The sequence below is a fragment of the Fukomys damarensis genome, unplaced genomic scaffold, assembly GCF_012274545.1.
Source record: "Fukomys damarensis isolate Sample0158 unplaced genomic scaffold, DMR_v1.0_HiC HiC_scaffold_16, whole genome shotgun sequence".
Lineage (NCBI taxonomy): Eukaryota > Metazoa > Chordata > Mammalia > Rodentia > Bathyergidae > Fukomys > Fukomys damarensis.
Window position 1 is genome coordinate 23,550,874 of NW_022900928.1, and position 15,024 is coordinate 23,565,897.

The 15,024-nt window shown below is 41.8% G+C and overlaps 1 protein-coding gene across 7 annotated transcripts in view; it reads left to right on the top strand.

Moving 5' to 3' along the window:
- LOC104869977 (tripartite motif-containing protein 34) overlaps positions 1-14,679 on the top strand; it is a 17,840-nt gene extending 3,161 nt beyond the window's left edge. For 2 of the 7 annotated variants that reach the window (XM_010635389.3, XM_010635394.3), the window contains exons 2-9: positions 1,720-1,774; positions 6,137-6,617; positions 7,246-7,341; positions 8,049-8,279; positions 9,818-9,840; positions 10,716-10,816; positions 11,117-11,143; positions 11,594-14,678. In XM_010635389.3, the coding sequence (XP_010633691.1) occupies positions 6,195-6,617; positions 7,246-7,341; positions 8,049-8,279; positions 9,818-9,840; positions 10,716-10,816; positions 11,117-11,143; positions 11,594-12,153 (1,461 nt within the window). In that variant the 5' untranslated portion in view covers positions 1,720-1,774; positions 6,137-6,194 and the 3' untranslated portion in view covers positions 12,154-14,678. Of the gene's footprint in view, positions 1-1,719; positions 1,775-6,136; positions 6,618-7,245; positions 7,342-8,048; positions 8,280-9,817; positions 9,841-10,715; positions 10,817-11,116 lie in introns of all 7 variants that reach the window. The other 5 variants (XM_010635382.3, XM_010635383.3, XM_010635400.3 and 2 more) reach the window with 4 other exon arrangements.
- Positions 14,680-15,024: the final 345 nt, after the last annotated feature.

The window sequence follows — 15,024 nt, forward strand, 5'->3', positions numbered from 1 at the left end:
GGTGGGGGGGGGGGGTGGGGAGAGGAGGTGCACAGGGTGGGAGACTCCAGGAGGAAAGGAAGTTGACGGAGTTTAATTTGTGCTCAGAGATCGGCTTTCTCTGAAGGCAAGAAAAGCTCAAGTGCAGACTGATGGCAGCCATGAAGAATCAGGGGAGGAACTGCCTGAAAAGGAAATGTTCAAGAGGCACAGGCCTTATTTCTGAAGGAACCCTTATTTCTTCGTGTTGAGTCCATTCTTATAACTTCCCTATTCTGTAGTTTTGGTTTTCTCTCCTTGCAAAGGAAACTGGAATTCCTTCTCTCTCTCTCCCTGCTCCCCCAGGTAAATGGAAGGTGGACCCTTGCCCTACTCAGAAGATGGGGTAGCTGGTGGGAGAGTCCCCAGCTTTCCAAGCTTCCAAGGCACAATGCAGCCTCAAAGGCTCAGCCAGGGCAAAGGTTGATGCGGGTTCTTTCTGGCTGATAGCCTCTGGGGAGGGCCGGTCAGGGCCTTCCTGACACATCAGCCCTTGGCCTGCCTGAGGACAGCATGTTGATCACCTGACTGCCAATGCTGTAGGACCCCTTTTGTCCTGTGTCCTGGAGTTCCAGTGTCAGGACTTAACTTGATTTGCTCTGAATAATCCTGTTAGCCTTTTGGGGGTGGGGAAGGCAGTGCTGGGGATGATCTCCCATCTTTGCTCTTGCCAGGCAGAAGGCAGAACCACTGAGCCAAATCCCCTGCCCTGTTAGCTGTTTTTCTGTAAGAGGCGAGTCTTGCTGTGCCTTCCAGGCTGACCTTCAGCTCCTGGGCTCCAGTGATCCTACTGCTTCAGCCTTTTTAGTAGCTGGGACTACAAACACACCACCGTACCTGACTTGCTTATGCTCACTTGAGTACTGCAGTAAAACCCTGGTGTCCTCGTGTGCCTTAGAACTGATTCATTTTTCCTGCTGTGCACACCTTTGTATTGTTACCTGTATTTGTTTGTTTTCTTTGTCAGAGCTAATGAACAAGAGTTGGCTTCTGCTCAGAAAGAGCCTGAGATTTCAACAGCCTCCCTATGAAGCTGGCTCTTTCTGTTGTCTTTGAATATTGCCTATCTCGGGCTCCTTTGGGGACAGCTGTACTTTGAAAGATGTTGTCACTGGGAATCGGGTTCTTACACCATGAGCTCCGAACATCACAAGGAACCAGCAACTCTCCTTGTTTTGAATTTGTTGTTGTTGTTGTTGTTTTTGGAGTGCTTGTGTTTGACAAAATTCAGGCACGACATGTAGGCAGTCACAGCACACAGGCAAGTTTATCTCAAAGGGATAGAAAATACACCTTCATGTGAAGGTGGGCAAGTGCCAAGAGATGGCAGTTGCGTGGCATTAAGGCTCAGGCTACATTTGTAGGATTAAGTGGGTAATCAAGGAATATTATTTCTTTCCTCCAAAGTCATTATTCTTTTGCTAGGATAATCACTGTCTTGACCAACTTCAGAGGGAAGAACTCTTCTGTTTACTCCCAACGTGGATGTTTTCAATTTCGTTTCTTTTGAGAACTTGAGGCTTTACCAACTCTTCACCCACAGTCTGAACTTTATCTGGGTCCTGGAGCTTCATCAGTGCACTTGGAGGAGGTTACATTCTCATGGGCTGATGTGGGAAACCATAAAATTGTTTCGATTTTATCTATAGTGAAGATTAAGAAAATAAAGAGAAAGGAAGACTGTCTTCTTTGTTTTCACAGAGTCCCCAGCACCAGGCTTCCTAGTGTTTAACTTCCTGCCTCACAGATGTGTTAGGTATGTTCTGATGCCTGTCCTTGTCATGCTTTCCCTTTCCAGTATTTGCTGGGATGGCCTTGCTGTGAGCCTGGGCTTCATTCCTGTAGGAGGCCCACTTCTGCCCAGATTCCAAGTGTTTCCCTGGGATCGAGCACAAGATCCAACCTATAGGATAAAATGGATTGACTTTGTTTACATTCTTTTTTTTTTGGTACGGGGATTGAACTCGGGTCCTTGCGCTTACAAGGCAGGCCACCGAACTGCTGTGACTTTGTTATTTATTTAAAAAATAATTCAAAGGTGCTAAGGCAGGCTGCTGGTATGAATAGTATTCATTGAAAGATTCATTCAACATTTGATAAATGTGAAATACATGTAAGCCCTTACATTTTAGTTAGTGGATGACAATAAACGATTGATAGGGGCGGGGGATTTAGCTCAGTGGTTCTGCCTCCTGCCTTGCAAGCGCAAGGACCCGTGTTCAATCCCCGGTACCTACATAAATAAATAAATAAATAAATAAAATGATTGATAGAATATAAGAGAGTAGCCAGGGGTCTTGGAGGAAGGGTCATTTATGTGGAAAAGATTAGCCTTGGACTCCATGGGGTGGTTGAAGATGGAACGCTGAGCATAAAGGAATGGGGCAGACAGAGGGGAGTGCAGTCTCTGAGATTGCCAGGTCCCTGGGTGCCAGGAACAGCCCCTACTTTCTTCACTGGCAGTTCCAAATCCAGAGATGTTGTCTAAAGCTTCCCTATACTTGACTTCCTAAACACACTCTAATTTCACCATGTGACCTAAGCAAAGACACAGAGCTTGTGATATCCTGAGTCCAGATACTAGAAGAACACTCTTCAGCGCATGTTAATATCTTAACTGAAATCCTGTCTTACCCCCCTTGGTGCCACACTTGCTCCTGGAAATCTCACCCAATCCAGGCAACAATTGCCTTTCAGAGGAGGTTGTCCAGCCATCCCAGAGCCTTCTTAGTGTGAGGTGATCCCACCTCTCTTAGCAGTAGTTAAATGTAAATAGCATCTGCCTCCCTTCCCCACAGTTTTTTGTTTTTGTTTTTTGAGACAGGGCCTCATTCTAGGTTTTTTGAGGGGGGAGTGGGGAGATACGGGGAATCATACTCAGGTCCTTGCACTTGCAAGGCAGGAAGCAGAACCACTGAGCTAAATCCCCGGCCTCTCTCACTCTGTAGTTCTAATTGGCCTTGAACTCATAGTGATCACAGGCAGACCACAAACTCATAGTGGTCCTCCTGCCTCAGCCTCCCAGAGTGCTGGGATTACAGGCGTGTGCTATCATGCTCAGCCTCCGCATTTTCATTGTCCTCTGACTTCTTAGATCTGGCAGACTTTTAGCTCAGAGACTTCTTGGTACCTAGGTAACCTGTTTTTTTTTTTATCAGACAGGTGCCACTCATGTTCCCTTCTAGACTTCTGTGATAGCTGCTGAGCTTGGGTCTCTCTTAGGCAGTGAGTTGGGCTTAGTCCTCAGAGGTAGGGGTCTAACTCCTTTGTACCTTTCCCATTCTCTCCCTGTTGTGGTGGCAGCTGCTTTGTCATCAGATTGTAGCCCACTGAACATGTGATACAGGGCTCATGGCAGAATGCAAGTTCCACTACTTCCTCCTCTGGGTCCTCGGTGTTTCTCAGCATTGGTAAGATACTGAGTGGAGGAAAAGCTAACAGGACCCCATATCTACAGTGGGTTCACAGCCTCAGTCGTGAACAGGTAGATGCCATCACACCATGGTCTTGCTGGTCAACAGAACCTGGTCCACCACTGCAGCTACAGCAAGAGGCTAATAATAGCGTTTGACCTTTGGGCGATGTTTAATATGTGTATCAGCAGCTGGATGTGTGTGAAACTAACAGAGAGTAACTAAGTCTTACTCCAACGGACAGATTGCTTTGATAGCTTCTTGGACCCTAAAGGGATATATTTTGTAATGAGTCACAGTCCTGTTATGGCAACTGAGGTCTGTGCCTATGGGAACGTAATTTAAAAGAAATTAAATATGGGGTAAAGATAATGTCAGTATTGTCTTTACGGGAAGAAAAGATTTAAGCCTGATCATAACCCTTTTATTCTCCCATATGTCCGCTGTAATGCCTAGTATTTTTAGGTAACTTGTCTGATTTCTCACTCTCATCTGCTTCTGTTTCCTTCATCAACCTATCTTACATCCCTCCATCACTGGTTCCATTGGTTCTTTGTTCTTTGGAAGAGATGGTCAGTTATTCAGCATTTGGAAAGTGTTGTATACCCAGCTTTCTGCAGGATCATTGACACCACAGAGCTAGCAGTTTAGAAAACAAGGTGCTGGGTCCTCCCTCAACAGGGCATTTGTATATGGGATTCCTTCTACCTTAAAATGTTCTTTCTCTTTATGATTTCATATTCCCTTCTTACCATTCAGCTTTCATTTCAATTCAACTCTTTATTTATTAAAGGAGGACTATCTTGGATATTCGCTAGCTTGACAAATTATTGGATTTCCCCAAAACATATCACTTTGTGTGGAAGGTATAATACATCATACTCGATACTTAGTATTTTTATGAAAGATTATTTAGTTAATTTATTTCTTGTTTGGGTGACTACAGCTTTACTACGGTAACATCATCTGCTTATATTCAACTTTGGATTTTTAGATTTTTAATCCATTTCCAGAATTTTAATCACTGAGGATATCTTTTTGTTTGTTTGTTTGTTTTTTGAGACAAGGTCTCACTATGTAGTAGAGACTGACCTGGAACTCACTATGTAGCCCAGGCTGGTCTCAAACTGGCAGTGATCCTCCTACCTCAGCCTCTGCTGGGATTACAGGCGTGCGCCACCACACCTGGCAGGACAACCTATCTTTAATAATAATTTGCTGAATGAATAAATAAATAAAAATAATTGGCATTCAATTTTTGCGTGTGAATTTGAAATAGAACAGATTTTTATCTCCCTAATAGCATTTCCCTGTATCTATTGAAACTTCTCTCTTATGATCAAGCACTGTCTTACTGCTATTCGGTTTAACTATTTAAAATGGATATGACTCTGTGATTTATGTGCACTGTCTCCTTTTTGCCACAGAGCACACATTTAGGTATCTATCAGTATCTTTGACAGCTGGCTATGGTGGCACAGGCCTCTAGTCTCAGCTCAGGTGGTACAATCACCATGAGTTCAAGGCTAGCCTGAAAAACATAGCAAGACATTGTCAAAACAAACAAACAAACAACTGACGTATTTCCAGGCCAGGGTGAAATCCTACCACCTATAATACAAGACCTCTCAAAACTTGGCAACTTATCTGGATCCTTCCATTTCTGCACTCTTACAAAACTGAATACTAATGTGTTTCTTTTAGAATTTGGCTCTGTTTGTCTTTGTTTAAATATGTGAGGTAGCATGCATATGTTTGAAATAAGACCCTGAGGATATTATGTTTATCCTAATTCGTTGATTGATGCTCTTAAGTCAGTGATGGTGAATCTTTCAGTTTTCAATGATACCAACAGTTTGCTGCTACGCACATATTCCAGTGGTTCATTTGCCACCACTGCTCTAAGTCTTTTTATATTATTTATCCATCTGAAAAAAAGAGAAGATGCTTATTTCTCCAGAATTTTCATATGAGGAATAAATAAATTAGATTATTTCTAATTGCAAATTTATTATAACTCTATATTGTGGTCATTCCCATTTCTGTGGGTACCTCTGGGAAGTGAGTGAGAACGTAAGAACGATCTGTTTAGCTAGGTGTGTTAGAAGATAAATACTTCTTCGTTGGAAACCACATCTATGATACCAAAGCTCAGCTATTAGAAGACTGATAATAGATTTTAAAAAATACAGCCTTAGTAAGAAAGATCTAATTATCTATAGAGAGATAGAAAGGTTCTTCATGTGGTTTTTAAATGTTATGTTCCTGTACATTCTAAGCACTAGGGATAATGAACTTGGAGAAAAATACCTAATTTGTGCATAAATTGCATTTTAGGAAGAGCAACAGACATAAAGATAGGTATTGTAATGATGAAAGAAAGCTCACAACTTTAAACCAAATGTTGTATTTGTGGTTGTGCTGTAGGTAAGGTAGAGCGGGCTCTTCTCATGAGAGGATGTGAAAGGAGAAAGCTGAGTGAAAGCTGAAGAGAAGCCATCCAAATAATATGGGAGGATCAGCAAAGGTTCTCAGGCATTTATAGTTTTCCAAGGCCTTTGAGTGCTGCTTTGTGTTTTTCTCCCCTTCCTTTTTGATTCTTTAATTGTGTGTTCTGGGCCAGTTATTAATGTCTGCACAGTTAGACTCTTCCTTATTTATAAGGAAGAGGCTGTTCTGATGCCGTTCTTTTTTCATCTGACCAGCCGTCAAGAACCCTTTAAGAGACAAGATACTCAGGAGTTAGGACAGGAAGAAGGATAAATGGCTTCCACAGTCCTGGCGAACCTAGAGGTGGAGGTGATCTGCCCCGTCTGCCTGAAACTGCTGACAGAACCATTGAGTCTGGGCTGTGGTCACAGCCTTTGCCAAGCATGCATCACTGTGGACAACAAGGATGCAGATACTGGCTCAGGAAAGGAAAGCGGCTGTCCTGTGTGTGGTGTCAGGTACCCACTTGGAAGTCTGTGGGTTAACCAGCACCTGGCTGACGTAGTGGAGAAACTCAGAAATGCAAAGTTGAGCACGGGCCTTGGGAAGAAGAGAGATCTCTGTGCACTCCATGGAGAGAAACTTCAGCTCTTCTGTGAGGTGGATCGAAAGATCATTTGCTGGCTTTGCGAGCATTCTCGGGAACACCGTGGTCACCACACACTCCTCATGGACGAGGCGGCCAACGAGTGTCAGGTATGGTGCTAATGGAGGGGACAGGCAGGTCCTTGGTAAGAAGTCTCATCTTTTTTGTTTTCCTTCTTCATTCACATTGATGCCATAACACGGAATCCTGAGATCTCTTTCCTGTATGTCTCGTATTCTACATTCACGTTCCAATGAATAGAGCACATTTCAGTGTGTTCCTTCCTTTTACAGAAAGAGTGAACCTCACTAGCGTACATACAGTATCTTGGCCAAGAGTAGGAAGTTTGGGATCCCCTCTGCCCCACTTCCCTTTATATAACCTTTCTTCCCAAGGTTGGCCCTCATTGCTCGCCTTGGCTGGATGATAGCCGAGAAGTATTATAACTTGGCTATGGAAACAGCCTCGGTAAGAGGAAAGTACTTCTCTCACAGCAGGCTCTGAGGAAAGAGAGGAACAGGCTACTGTGGGTGAGAAGATCATGAATTCCCTTCCTCAACAATAATGAACACATTCACGCCTTCAGATTTCCTCACATTTCATAAATTCTAATCATCATCAACTTCAAAGTTTCTAAATATCTGTCTCTTTTTAGGCTAACATTTCTTTCCTGCCAAGCCTCTATTCAGCAGCTGAAAATGCTCAGAACTTGACTCTGGTGTCATTTCTTTCTTATAGGAGAAACTCCAGGCAGCTCTCAGAAGGCTGAGGAAAGAGCAGCAAGAAGCTGAGAAGTTGAAAGCTGACATCACAGAAGACAGAATTTCTTGGAAGGCAAGATGAGGGGTTCAGAGACAGGACCCTTGGCAGGACCTTTGGTTCTAATCTAAGTAGTCCCTTCGTCTTTATTCTTTGAGTTTAAAAAGTCCAGAAGTCATCTGATTAGTTTTCTTCTTTGTTTTGTTCTTGAGGCTGGAGAGCAGACGTGTTATAGGTGCACAGAGATACTTGCAAGTGGGCACAAACTTGGACGATATAGTGGAGATGAGACCAGAGAATACTTTTCTGTTTCTCTTCTCCAAGGAAGCACTCACACTTCTGTGGGAGGACACTAGGAAAAAGACTAAAGTTTTCCTGGTTTAAAATGGGAAGCACGATGAGCCGGGAATTTAGATCAGTGGTTCTGCCACCTGCCTCACATGCACAAGGACCCAAATTCGATCCCTGATACCTCCCCCCAAAATGGGGCACATGATTATGCAGGGAATCATAGTGCCCAGGATAACTATCTACAACCCAGACATCATTTTACAGTTTCTGTGAGGGTTCCCCTAGACAAAACAGATGAAGGAACTCTTGGGGTAGCTGCTAAAGAAAAAATAGGAAAAATAGCTCCCCTCAGATTACTCTCTTGCTTGTGCACCCCTCCTAGTTGGAAGTCCTGAAAACTATTACCCCCCAGTTCCTTTGTAAGAAGTCTGTGACTTGCAGGGTAGGGCTTCAGTCTGACAGATTTATTACATCTCTGTCCATCCTGGCAGTATCAGATACAGATGGAGAGACAAAGGATACAAAGAGAATTTAATCAGCTTAGAAGAATCCTGGACAATGAGGAGCAAAGAGAGCTACAAAGATTGGAGGAGGAAGAAAAGAAGACACTGAATAGTTTGTCACAGGCTGAGGATGAGCTGGTTCAGCAGAGCCAGGTGGTGAAAGAGCTCATCTCAGATCTGGAGCTTCGGGGTCAGTGGTCAGCACTAGAACTGCTGCAGGTGGGAGCGAGCAATAAACCTGCTGTTTTGGAAACATAGTCTATCACTTTCCTTTATCTGGATTGTCATTTTTCACATGGGATAGAAAAAGTGAAGGCAAACATTCTAGCTTTTTTCCTGATCTTAAGGGAAAAGCATTCAGGTTTTCACCATTATGTATGATTTAACTGTGGGATTTTGTACATACCCTTGGTTAGGTTGAAAAGCTCCTTTTGGCTCTGAGTTTGTTGCCTTTCCACTTTGGCCTTTACAGTGGACCCTTGATTTATGAACTCCATTCATTCCCAAGGGCTGGTTGTAACTCAAGTTAGTCAGTGAAGACTCAGGCTCTTCTATACAGCCTTCAAGTCTCTCTCCTATATACAGGAGATCTTGGTGTCCTTAGAGAAACACTGGCCCAGGATTTGTTAGTTAACCCCACACAGGGAAGGATGTTGTACCAGAACCCTTTAAGGGTTAATCTGTATCTGAGACCATCTGGAAGCACAAGCAGCTGGGATTCAGGTCATAAGTCAAGACCTAGGTTGTAAGTTAAAACTAAAATTCTGGCCGGGTCATAATCCTAGTTGTTCTCATGTTGGGCTGGTCCTAATTCAAGGGTCCACTGTATCATGAAAATGTGTGGAATTTTGTCAGATTTTTTTCTGCTATCTATTGAGAGCATCATGTGGTTTTTATTCTAGATTTTATTACCAAGTTATATTATCTAAATTTTCTTATGCTAAAACAAATCTTCAGTTCTTGGTTAAATCCCACTTGAGCATGATTATAATGGCCAAGAATTTTTTGTTATTTTTCTGTATTCAATTTTCTATTTGGATGAAGAATTTTATGTCTATATTCATAAGGAATTTTGGCTTGTATTTTTTTTCTTCTGTTATTTTTGTGTGATTTTAGTATCAGGGTGGGAGTGATCTCATATAATTCTTTGCAAAGTGTTCTTTTTTATTTTTGGAAGAATTTCTGAGATATTGTTAACATATCTTCAAACTTTTAGTGAAATTCACTATCGGAAGCCATCAGAGTCTGGCATTTTCTTTGTAAGAAATCTGTGACTTTTGGTCCAACCTCTTTACATATTTTAAGTCCATTCACCATTTTCTGCCATTTTGAATCAGTATGGATAGTGTCTGTGCTCCCAGGAATTTATTCATTTCTTCTAGACTATCTAATTTGTTTGTACAAAAATGTTCATAGTTTATAATTTGTGTGTGTGTGTTTGTGTGTGTGTGTGTGTTATCCTGGGAATTGAACCCATCGTGTTGCACTTGCCAAGCAAGAGCTCTGCCCCTGAGTTACACATCCCAGTCTCCTTGTAAGTCTTGATTTTTCTAAAATCAATTGCAATGCTCCATACTTCATTTCTGACTTAAATAATTCACTTCCTTTCTCTTTTCTCTTGATGTGTCTAGTGAAAAAAAATCCACTAATTTTTAAACAACTCACTTTTGATTTTTCCATTTGGTTTTTTATTCTTTTTTCATTAGTTCTGCTCTAGTCTTCATCCCTGTGATTCATGTTGTCTCTCTTTTTTCTAGGACATGAGTGGAATTATGAAATGGTATGTATGGGTAATCAAGAATGCTTTGGTTTTATAAAGAAACATTTGTAGTCATTAGAAATATTTTGATCAGAGTGAAAAAATCTACTGGAAAAGGAAAATTTGGATATCATATTGTCTTAAATTGGTGGTCACAGGTAAAAGACTTGAATGTTTCATACCTACTTAGGATGGAACCGATTTCTGTGCTAGAATTGGATGGTTGATGTTCAGAGTTAAAGCCAGAAATTATAATAGGGATTAGGGGTTTCACAATCAGACCTCTGTGACTTCACTCATTTAATTTACCTTATGGCCCTGTATCTTATTCTGCAACTTTCATTGCTTGCTACCTGTTTTATTGCATGAAAGGGCAATATGAAATCTCTAATAGACTACCAGCAGTGTCCAGGCTTTGGATTAATACACAGACTCACAGACTTTCTGTTTGAATTCCGCATCACAGCCAAGATCTATCGTCCGCTATTGATTTGCTTAGAGTGCCACACCTCTGGCCTTCCCTGGAAGACCCATGGTGATAGAATGACTTTTCCACATCACATAACTTTCTTAGAGGTAGCAAAGGCTTTTTCTGTGTACCGTTTGACCTGATTTTGTACTATTTTTTTCATCAGTTATCAAAGGAAGGGTAAATTTATTCCACTTTTAGAAGAGGGAATTGTGCTTTCAAGAGATGGAGACTTCCTAGGTCACACAGAAGGTGAACAGAAGTATAATTCACACAGCATATTCCTCCTCAATCCAGGGTCAGGCTTCCCCTCAGCCTCCCCAGGGAAGGGGCATAAAAAACACCTATGATGTGGGAAGAGAGTGAGCACATGGTGTTGGAGAGAGACACGTGAAATGTGCAGCTCAAGATGTTTCTTTATCCCTAGGAGTGAGATCTGGACGCTGAAGAAGCCAAAAACTCCTTCGAAGAAGCTGAAGAGTGTGTTTCATGCTCCAGACCTGAGCAGGATGCTATGGATGTTTAGAGGTGAGAGGAGCTATGAGAAGAGAGTGGATGTGGGATTCTTGTGACATCAAGGGAGCTAGGATAGCTGTAAAGTAAAGATGGAGTTGAGGAGGGGATCAGGGGATCAGAAGAGGTGTTCTGTGATGAAGAGGCTGCAGGTGTGTCTGAGGAGAATGGCTTAGGTGTCTGATTCAGCTTCTCATTTACCAGGGCATATTGTCACAATACTCCCTCCTTAGCCTCTACTTCAGAGAAGAGGTATCAGTGCTTTTTTTTTTTTTTTGCTTCTGATCAAAAACATTGAATCTTTTATCATTTCAGAGCTAAAAGATGTCCAAAGCTACTGGGGTAAGAAGCTATTGGATCTTCAGATCACTGTGTTCTGAGAGTGGTAGTACACGCCCATAATTCTAGTATCCTGGGGGACTAAAGCAGGAAGAGCACAAGTATGAGCACAGCCTGGGCACTGTGGTGTCACCATGTCTTCCAAATGGGGGAAAAATTATAAAGGACTAGGGATGTAGCTCAGTGCAAAGGTTCTGAGTTCAGTTCCCAGTTCCGCCCCTGACACACACGCACAAATCACTGTGATGTGACTCGCCTTTCAAAACTGTGATTACAACAAGATTTTATCATCTTGTCTCATGCATTCTCACATGTGAACTGTGCGTTTCTCTAGCATTTTACCTCCTCCCCCAGTACATCCACACAAAATGTCCCAAGTTCCCTTTTCAAGGTATCACCAGATGAACCTATTTCAGATCTGTTGCCTGACCTTTCTTCTTTTTTCTCCTGCAGTGGACTTTACACTGAATCCAGTGAACCTAAATTTGAATCTTGTCCTTTCGGAAGATCACAGACAAGTGAGACCTGTGCCAATTTGGCCATTTAAGTGTTATAACTATGGCATTTTAGCCTCGCAATATTTCTCCTCAGGGAAACATTATTGGGAAATAGATGTTTCCTATAAGACTGCCTGGATCCTGGGAGTATACTGTAGAAAACGCTCCATAACGTTTGCTATTAATCAAAGCACAACCCATTCAAAAAATTACTCTAGATACAGACCTCAGTATGGCTATTGGGTTATAGGGTTGCAGAAGAAATTGGAGTATTATGCCTTCGATGAAACGTCTACCTTTGATCCTAAGATTTTGACCCTCTCTGTGGCTACTCCTCTCCATCGTGTTGGAATTTTCCTCAACTTTGAAGCAGGCACCGTCTCATTTTTTAATATCACAAACCATGGGTCACTTATCTACAAATTCTGTAAATGTTCCTATTCTCAGCCCGTTTATCCGTATTTCAATCCTTGGAACTGTCCAGCTCCCTTGACTTTGTGCCCACCCAGCTCCTGAATGTTCTCATTCCTTCATCTACCTGTGATACGCTGTCTTAAGGATCATCTCCGGGGTCAGGGCACATCTGTACTGTTCAGACCACCTCTTCCTTGTGGTTTCTCTTCCGTCCTTTGGAACTATTACTCTTCCTTGAGACATCCAGAGTATTTTGCTTGAATTAGGAGAGAAACATATTTACTCTTTCACAGACATCAATCCCGCCCAGAGATGGGTCTGTACTGGTGTAACATCCACGGCTCATATTTCTCCACATTCCTCTTGATCACTGATCTGAAGATACTTGGAAAGCCTGTTAGCTTCGTTGCATATCCGTATTATTTTGGGTAGTCCGTAGGAGTCCTCCTCATGAACTCCGCCACAACATCTCAAGACGCTTTGAACAAATATCACTTTGTGATACCCCAGGTTCATCTGGGAATACAGGAAAATAAAACAGAGTAAGCAGTAGGCACACCCAGAGTTATATCCAGCCTATTTCAATTCAAATCCTGTCTCTTCTTTCATAAGCTGTGTGAAGTTCTGGTCATAGATGAATTCTAGGTTTGTTTTTTCCTAAAATACAAATTGGGATTTGCAGTTGCACCTGACAAGCTCATTGTGAGGAAGCAAATGTCACAAAATGTAAAATATCTATTTAAAGTATTTTGTACCTCATAATAAATAAGTGCATTTGTGATTACTGAAAATAAGCTATGTTACTGTCCTATGCAATAGATTTGTGCCTTTATAATAATAATCTTTCTACCAAAGTTTCATTTTTCAAGTTTTAGATTCTGCTGTCAAGACTACTCGAGTTTTGCTTTATACAACTTTTTATACTGAGGCTGGTACTTTTTTAAAAGCCCTTTATGATAAATGGGTTGGAAAACTCAAAGAATGGGTGTCCATAATCTGTCCAATACAAGGAGCCATTTCTCGGGACAGCTGCTGTACAGGACAGTCTTCTAGTGCTCAGGACATTTCCTGAATGACTACTGTTAATTACCAGCCCATACACTTTTCATTTTTTAAAAAGGAACTTGGAACAGCAAAAGCACCAACTATTCTTTGAGAATTATGCTTCATAAGTTAGAGAAGGTATGCTGTATAAATTTTTACAGAGCCCAACTGGAATGAAAAAAAACATGCTTGATCTGGGAATTAATATATAAATACACACACACACACACACACACTCATACACCCAACACATATAGAAGTGTAATAGTCATTTACATAAATATATTTACATACAGGTTCTTTATCAGTTAATTTTCAAAAATATCAAAAGAAAAAGGAACTCCTATCAAGCAGTTAAATGAATATACAAGCTGGCTGTGGTGGTGCATACCTGTAACCCCAGCACTTGGGAAACGAAGACAAGAGGAGGCAAGTTTGAACCTAGCTTGGGTTAAATAGGGAGTTGAAGGCCAGCCTGAACTTCATAGTGAGACCCAGTCTCATTAAAAAAAAAAAAAAAAATGTACAGCCACAGGTGGTGATATCTGCTTGCAGTCCAACACTCAGAAGTCCAAGGCTGTAGGCTTCTTAATGAGACACAAGGAGAGAGAGAGAGAAGAGGGGGAGAGGTGAGAGGGTGGGAGGAAGGGAGAGAGGAGAGGAGGGAGGGGGAGAAGGAGAGGATACAAGCCTATTAGATATTACCCCAATGTCTCAAGACTAACAAGTTGAATGAAGCAGGCTTAGAAGTGGTTCTCACTCTCCCAGACCAGTGAATAGCAAAATTGTTATGTTAATGAAATCCTGTCTGACTTCAAAATTCATGGGCGTAACCATCCAGTCCATACCAGTGGTGCCAAATCTACAGCACTGTGAGCTGCAGTGGGCTATTTTATCTTTGAACACTCTTAAAGGTCTGTACCCATCATGACACCTGACAGTACACCAGGAATGCAGTATTAACTGCATTGTAGCCATTACCTTGACCTACTGCTGGTTCATTAATGTCTACAGGGAGTGAACTTTTCAAACATGTCCTAGGACCTAAGATTTTTCCATCATATTCCAGTGTCCTGCAAACCAACTTCTCCTTGCTGTCTTTCCTTCCCCATATCCTAAGGAATCTGGGTCATGTCTTCCCTCTGGGCATGTACTGCAGAGGTGAGGACTGTCTCGGAAAGTGTTTATGGACTGAAGACCCAGCAGATCCAAGACAAATCTGTACTTCTCTCTGAAGAAGACACACTGAGTGGACACTGAAGGAGAGATTGAGATGAAATTGATTTGGTGAAATGTTATATAACGTGTGGAGACAGATAAACCTGTAAGTTTGAGATGTAAGCATTCTGCGCATGTATGAAGTAGAGGCAAGAGGGAAAAGGGGGAAAAAATCTTCATTTGTGGAAAATCAAGGGTTTTCTTTAGGTAGGTATGCCATCCTTTTTGTGAGCGAGATGATGGGTTCCAACAAGCATCGATGCTCATATTTTTATTTGTCTTGCTGAATTTGATGATGTTTCAAAGATAAATACTTCCTGACATATAGCTCACTCTTATGGTTTTTTGTTGTTGTTTGTTTGTTTGTTTTTCGAGCTTTTGCATTAAAAACAAAGCCTTGGGCTGGGGATTTAGCTCAGTGGTGCCCTGCCTGCCTTGCAAGTGTTGCAAGTGTAAGGTCCTGAGTTCCATCCCCGGTACCAAGAAAAAACAAAAAAAAAAGCAAAGCCTTGTCTTGGGAAGTAGTTGTCAATTCTCTCTATTATAATCATCAGTCTTAGAGATGCGTGGTTCTTTAGAGTAGATGTTATACACATCATTAATGTCTGTTCCCCCGTCTTCAAGTTGCTGTATTTTTCTGATATGCACCTTGGATTACATGGAGTTGCTTATTTTTGTACCTATGTACATCAGTTGCATATTGCAGGAAAA